This window comes from Octopus bimaculoides, chromosome 10 (genome assembly GCF_046866305.1).
Source record: "Octopus bimaculoides isolate indiv1 chromosome 10, ASM4686630v1, whole genome shotgun sequence".
In the NCBI taxonomy this organism is placed as follows: domain Eukaryota; kingdom Metazoa; phylum Mollusca; class Cephalopoda; order Octopoda; family Octopodidae; genus Octopus; species Octopus bimaculoides.
This window is the reverse complement of record NC_142937.1, coordinates 20622590-20630089: the sequence shown is the minus strand read 5'-3', so window position 1 is coordinate 20630089 and position 7500 is coordinate 20622590. Positions and strand designations below refer to the sequence as shown.

Here is a 7500-nt window from a genome sequence, read left to right as displayed (position 1 = left end):
ACTATGAAAGTACATATATATGGTTGCATGCATATATTATACGTGTAAATACCTCTCTCTCTCTGATGCTGTTCTTGCTGGTGATTTAACCCTCACTTCCCTTTCATTTTCATCCGGAATATTTTGGGTCTGAACGTCATTTGCCTCATTCTCTGATTGTATCGCCATATCGTTATCTTGAATTGGATTATTTTCTTCTCCTGATTGCACAGTGCCATCAACGTTGACGGCCTCATTTTCAATAATAACTGTCGTCGTTTCCTAATATATAAACAAAAAAAAAAACAAAAAAAAAAAAAAAAAAACAGAATTATAAATGAGCAAACTTTTATAATTCCACAATAGGCGCAGGCATGTTAGTGTTGTAAGAAGCTTGCTTCTCAACAACATGGCCTAAGGTTCGGTCCCACTACGTGGTATCTTGGGCAAGAGTCTTCTACTATATTCTCGAGCTGATAAAGCCTTGTGAGTGGTCTACGTAGGCGGAAACTGGAAAAAGCTTGTCACACACACACACACACACACACACACACACACACACACACACACACACACACACACACACACACACACACACACACACACACACATATATATATATATAATACAAAGAATATATATACATGTATACACACATATATGTACATACTTACATCTACATGTGTATATACATGCATATCAGGGTACAGGACTTTAGAACAATAAACTACAGACAACGGAACGAACACATAGGAAAACGGAAAGCCCCTTGGAATATCCCTTCATCAGCTGTCTCTATTCTATCTAGACGTTTCGAAGACCAGACAGGACGTACTCTAGAATAGTCTCTTCCTGAGTAGTGGATCAACCAACTACACAGAGGATTCCAAGGTGGCAAACACAAACCAAGACAGGAAAAAATGGACAGTGAAAACAACATTCAAAAGCCGTACGGCCAAACGCAAATCTGAGGTAGAACGCTAGTAGTTCGTCTTGCCTTCACAGCGGCTGGAGTGAAAAGAAAGCTGACCACAGGTCACACGAGAGCAGAGAGGATGGTGGAGGGAGGAAATGGAACAAGGAGGAAGGGACAGAAGCAGTGAAGTAGAGGCCAGGACAGAAGGGTAGATAGGAAGATAGAGGAAGACAGATAGATAAATAGATAGAGAGGATGGTGGAGGGAGGAAGTGGAACAAGGAGGAAGGGACAGAAGGGTATAGCAGTGAAGTAGAGGCCAGGACAGAGGTATAGATAGAAAGATGGAGGAAGACAGATAGATAGATAGATAGAAAGATAGATAGATAGATAGATAGATAGAAAGAAAGATAGTCACGTCAGAATAATAGTAGACTTACTTGTAAAATAGGACGTGTGCGTTCAATAATGTAATAATACAAAGAATATATATACATGTATACACACATATATGTACATACTTACATCTACATGTGTATATACATGCATATCAGGGTACAGGACGTTAGAATATATATATATATATATATATTTGTGTGTGTGTGTGTGTGTGTGTGTGTGTGTGTGTGTGTGTGTGTATGTGTGTGCGTGTGTGTGTGTGTACATATAAGGATTTACTTTTCGTAATGAGATAAAAAACTAAGGCTGTGTATAATATAGAACATTTATAAATAAAAGGTCTTACAGCTGTTTCCAGGATATTTATTATATCCCTTCATCGGAGACGGTGTAAGAGGAATGTTGAGTAATAGTTAGCTTAGATAAGATAGGAAATAGAGAGTGAATGTAGGGAATATTGTATTTGTGAATCCATTGTTTAGGCAGAATGGTATACATATAAGATTCCAATACCTTAATCTCCGAACCTGGAGCTTAACTATGGTCTATCCTTAGCACTTACTCAGCATTACCTAAAACCTGTGGGTCTAATTGACACCACTATCGCTCATAACCTATATATACATATATATATATATATATATATATATATATATATATATATATATATATATATATACTTTATTTAAAAGCAGCATATATATATATATATATATATAGAGAGAGAGATGAAGATTGTGTGTGTATGTATTGAACGTACATATAAAAGTGGAGTGCTGAAAAGTTCCTGGTTTTAACGGTATCACGAAAAGCCTTGTTGGAGGCCCAACCTTCCGAATTATTTTTGTAGGGTTTAGAAATACTGATGGATTGCTGCAATAATTGTGTGAATCTGAGAGAGAAATATATTGAATAAAATCAAAGTTAACTGATCCTCCTGTATTTTCTTTTACCCAAAGTCAGGAAATTTCCGGCACACCTTCGTGTGTGTGTGTGTGCATGCGTATGTGTGTGTGTGTGTGTGTGTGTGTGTGTGTGTGTGTGTGTGTGTGTGTGTGTGTGTGTGTGTGTTTGTCCCTCCCCACCGTGGTTGCGTGCTCAATGTTCAGCACCTTAGACAACTGCCTTTGTTTTGCTATTACCTCCGGTCATCTCACATGCCTTCTGAATGAGATTGGGTCACAAGGAAAGTATGCGTAAATCTGTCATTTGACCTATGTATGTTGTTGGCTGGTCGACTGAATAAAGTAAATCTTAATTTTATTCTTGAATTAAATTTTACAAAATATTCAATATAATTACCTCCTTGGGGTTGGAAATCAAACAGACACTGATTAATTGAGATACCATGAAGACACAACCCAGCATTAAAAAACACTTTGGAACTCGTGCCAGAAGATCTTTCTGGCTAAAGTAACTGGGAAATAAAATAAAAAGAAAGCATATTGTACAGGTTTGGCTAAAAGTCACTCACAAAATAGGTTCAATACACTCCAGAACTGTCAAAGACATGTTTCAATTTTCCTAAACTTGAATTAAGTAAATAAAATAACGGTGAGTACACACTTACTTGTGTGGAGGCGCGTAGCTTAATGGTTAGGGTGTTAGCATCATGATTGAAAGATTTGGTTTCGATTCCTGGACCGGACTTAGCGTTTTGTTCTTGAGTAAAACACTTCATTTCACGTTGCTCCAGTCCACTCAGCTGGCAAAAATGAGTAACGCTGCGATGGACTGGTGTCCTGTCCATCTACGGAACACATATACCATTGAAACCGGGAAACCGGCCCATGAGCCTGGCTAGGCTTTAAAAAGTGCACATTTATTTTTATTATTACACACGTACTTGTACAGGCTGAACAAAATGAATACTAATAATCTTTTCTGCTATAGGCACAAGGCTGAAATTATTGGGGAGGGGACTAATCGATTACATTGACTCCAGTGCGTAACTGGTACTTATTTCATCGACCTTGATAGAATGAAAGATAAAGTCGACCTCGGCGGAATTTGAACTCAGGATATAAAGACGGACGATATGTTGCTAAGCATTTTGCCCGACGTGCTAACGATTCTGCCAACTCGACACCTTCACACAGACTTAACCTTTTGAGCCCTCCTTTGAACCTGACCCCCACCCCCTGAACCATATTTTACAATATACCTGGCACTCCACCGGTGTAACGGTATAGAGCGTTGCTACGGTATAGAGAAAAGCAAGCCATCCCACTGATAAACCGGTGTTACGACCTCAAGGGGTTAATATATTACTTTCAAGTTTTGGTTAATGGACAACAATATCGGGCGAGGAATTAGATTTTAATATGCACATACTTAATATATTATGATCAATAAATATTCACTTACGCTTCTCCATTGACAAATTCGTTTTCTTCGTAATTTTCTGGATTTATATATTTACTAGACGCATAAGTGAAAATGGTTGCCGACAGAGCGTGTGTACATAGAACATATCCTGTAGCTGTCGCTTTTCGATTTGGCATCCACTGGAATACATTGGAATTATTATTATTATTATTATTATTATTATTATTATTATTATGATTGTATTGTCCCCTTCATCCTTCGCCTTGGCGGTAAATAGATGAAATTATTATTATCATTGTTATAATTATTATTATGACAGCAGCGAGCTGGTGATGACGACGACGACGACGATATTGGTGTTGATAATGAAGAGAAGTGCAGGGGTGAAGCAGGCAGAGGAAAGGTCGAGAAGGGGATGATAGGAATTATGATGATTTGGCCGAGGGGGAGGAAGAGGATGATAATGATTATGATAATGAGGAGAGGAGGAGGAGGAGGAATAAGAAGAAGAGGAGGAGGGGAAGAAAGTTGGTGTGGATCAGTGGTCTTTCACAGGGTTCCCTATGGTCCTTGATGGGGTCAATATGAGATTTTGTTATTAAAACTTATCTGCAATGTATAATTGGTTATAATTCTGAAATGCACGAAGTATTTCAACAATTGCTTGATAGGCGTAGGAGTGGTTGTGTGGTAAGTAGCCTGCTTATCAAGCACATGGTTCCGAGTTCAGTCCCATTGCGTGGCACCTTGGGCAAGTGTCTCCTACTATAGCCTCGGGCCGACCAAAGCCTTGTGAGTGGATTTGGTAGACGGAAACTGAAAGAAGCCCGTCGTGTATATGTATATATATATATATATATATATATATATATATATATATATATATATATATATATATATATATATATATATATATATATATATATATATATATAGTGTTGGTGTTATTAAAATACCGTCACGAATGGCAAGCGAATTATCAGCCGTACCTACCCTTCTTCCTCCTCTTCCCTCTCCTCATCTGCCCCGTCCTGATTTCTCAACATATATGTGTGTGTGTGTGTGTGTGTGTGTGTGTGTGTGTGTGTGTTTGCGCCACCCCCACCAATGTTGGTGTGTTTACGTCCCCGTAAATTAGCCGTTCGGCTAAGAATAAATCCCGGGGTCGATTTGTTCGACTAAAGACGGTGCTCCAGCATGGCCGCGTTCAAATGACTGAAACAAATGAAAGAATAAAATTCCTAAGATAATAATTCTTTACCGAAGTATAATAGGAATATTTTAAACACTGAATGCCTTGGAGGGTTCAACCGAGCAAAATGGCAGCCAAAGGGGTCACGTCGGTGAAAAACAAACAGAAAATAGAAAATTGTGGAGGAACACTGGTGGGGATAAAGGTGGAGGTGAAGGTGATAATAATGAGTATGATGAAAAATGGTGATGTTGATGATGACAACGACGAGAAGGGGGGGAGGAAGAGGAGGGGGAGGAGAAAGAAGAGGAGGGAGAGAACGAGGAAGAAGGGGAGGGGAGGGAGAAGGAAGACGAGGAAGAGAACGAGGAAGGAAGGTAGGATGAAGAGAGAGAAGAGGGATAGAACGAGGAAGAAGGGAAGGATGAAGAGAAGGAAGAGGAGGAGAACGAGGAAGGAGGGGAAGATATATATGAAAGATGAGGAAAAGGAAGAGGAGGGAGCGAAGGAGGAAGGAGGGGAGGATGAGGAGAGGGAAGAGGAGAAAGAACGAGGAAGAAAAAGTGGATGAGGAGAAGGAAGGGGAGGTAGAGAACAAAGAAGGAGTGGAGGAGAAGTAAGAGGAGGAAGAGAACAAAGAAGGAGTGGAGGAGAAGTAAGAGGAGGAAGAAAACGAGGCAGGAAGCGATGATAAAGACGATGAGGAGAGGGAAGAGGAGGGAGAGAACGAGGATGAAGATTTATATAATGACGATGATGATGACGTCAATGAATGTGTTGGCGACTAGGACAAAGAGTGGCAGGAGAAGTAGGAGGAGAAAGATAAAGAGGCGAAGTAGGAAAAGAAGCACGAGAAGGAGGTGGAGCAGGAGGACGAGGAGAAGGATTAGGAGGAAGGCACAAAGAAGAAGGAGGAGGGTAATGATAGAATATTGTCAAAGCAATATAAATGTTCTTACCTTCATGGCACAGGACACTGTCACAACATAAGGAATGGAACCGGCGGCACTATTGAGAAATCCTTCAGTTATTACAAAATAGTAATATGAACTCTGGATTGTGTAATATGACACTAAGGTTGAAGCACTAAAATATATGATGTAATATTGTATAATATAATATTATATAATACAATATAAGTCAATATAATATGATATAATATATGTTATAATATAACATAATATGGTGTGATTATGTAATCTTATAAAATTATATGATATAAGACAATATAATATGATATAATACATGTTATAATATGATATACATGTTATAATATAGTATATGTTATTATATGACATAAGACAATATAATATGATATAATACATGTTATAATATAATATAATACAATATAAGGCAATATAGTATGATATATGTTATAATATAATATAACATGATATGATATAATATAAAATTATGTAATCTGATATGATATAATATAAGACAATATAATATTATATGTTATTATATGATATAATAAATGATATAACACAATATAATATGATATGGTATAATATAATTTAATGTGACTAGAGGGACCCGTCGAAATTCCACAGGGTGAAAAAGATTAAGAGAAGTTATTTAACCCGTTAACTGCCAATTTTTTAAATTCATATTTTTTTAGCTTTGCTGGGTGTTTTAGGAGTTAAAATAATATATAGTATTTAAATTTTCTCCCCATGTGAATTATTTTGGAAATTACGGTGAATTTTTCGAAAAAGTCCCAATTAGTGACCGCTGCAAAAACGCATATTTATCCTTTTCCACTCAATTGCTATAATGAACATTTTAGTTTTTTGAAGCTATAGTATCGAATGAATGATATAGGTGTGAAATGTGAAAAGAAAGAAAAGCGTTTTCAAAACAGTCAGTATTTTTGTAGTTCAAAAATTGCGATTTATGACATAAAATGTCCACTCGGATTAGCCAGAGCTAATAATGACAAACTAAATATTGTTAAACACACCTCTGCAAATGCAAAGTGCATAAGCAATTCACTTCAAATACAACGAGCAACCGGCAGTAAGACAGTTTTAACCCATTACCTACGAGTGATCTCATATGAGATCACTTAAAAATTACGAGTTTCGTAATTATCTGTCAATATTTACACATATCTAATCTTTTTGCTATATCTACTGGGTATATTTCTCTGATTCAAAGTTTCATTACAAAATTCCAGTTAATAGAATTATGGGAGGTAATGGTTTAAGCAGATCCCCAGATGGGGCTCATGGCAAGCAATGGGTTAAGAAAGAAAGGATGATAAGCATTTCTATTTTTATATTACTAAGTTATTTCACTGACACAAGTATAATATATAAATTAAAAGATACCATGGTATATTTATAGGTTTAATGGAGAAAATGGTAAAAGTATTACATAATACGTACCTCTGGATTAATGAACCAAACAGAATTGTTTTTCTAAAGCCCAAAACATTTTCTATATAAGATGTGAACATCATGCTGAGACCAAAGGCGGTTGTCCCCATGGACACCAACCAAATTCCATCATCGTATGTTAAGGTTGCGTCTTTCCCTACCAGCCGCATGTAGGACACGACATACGGTATAATGTTACCTATAACAAAAATAACAGTGATGATAACAATCCTTTCTACGAAAGGCACAAGGCCTGGCATTTGTAAGGAGGGAACTAATCGATTACATCGCCCCCCCCCCGTTGTT

General features: G+C 37.3%; 1 protein-coding gene across 1 annotated transcript in view; it reads right to left on the bottom strand.

Moving 5' to 3' along the window:
• The window catches only part of LOC106872569 (apicoplast pyruvate carrier 1), a 21509-nt gene that overhangs the window by 12795 nt on the left and 1214 nt on the right, over nucleotides 1-7500 (bottom strand). The window contains exons 2-6 of the mRNA XM_014919600.3: nucleotides 7204-7393; nucleotides 5773-5899; nucleotides 3661-3800; nucleotides 2596-2710; nucleotides 53-261 (exon numbers count right to left, since the gene is read on the bottom strand). Of these exons, the coding sequence (XP_014775086.2) occupies nucleotides 53-261; nucleotides 2596-2710; nucleotides 3661-3800; nucleotides 5773-5899; nucleotides 7204-7393 (781 nt within the window). The remainder of the gene's footprint in view (nucleotides 1-52; nucleotides 262-2595; nucleotides 2711-3660; nucleotides 3801-5772; nucleotides 5900-7203; nucleotides 7394-7500) is intronic.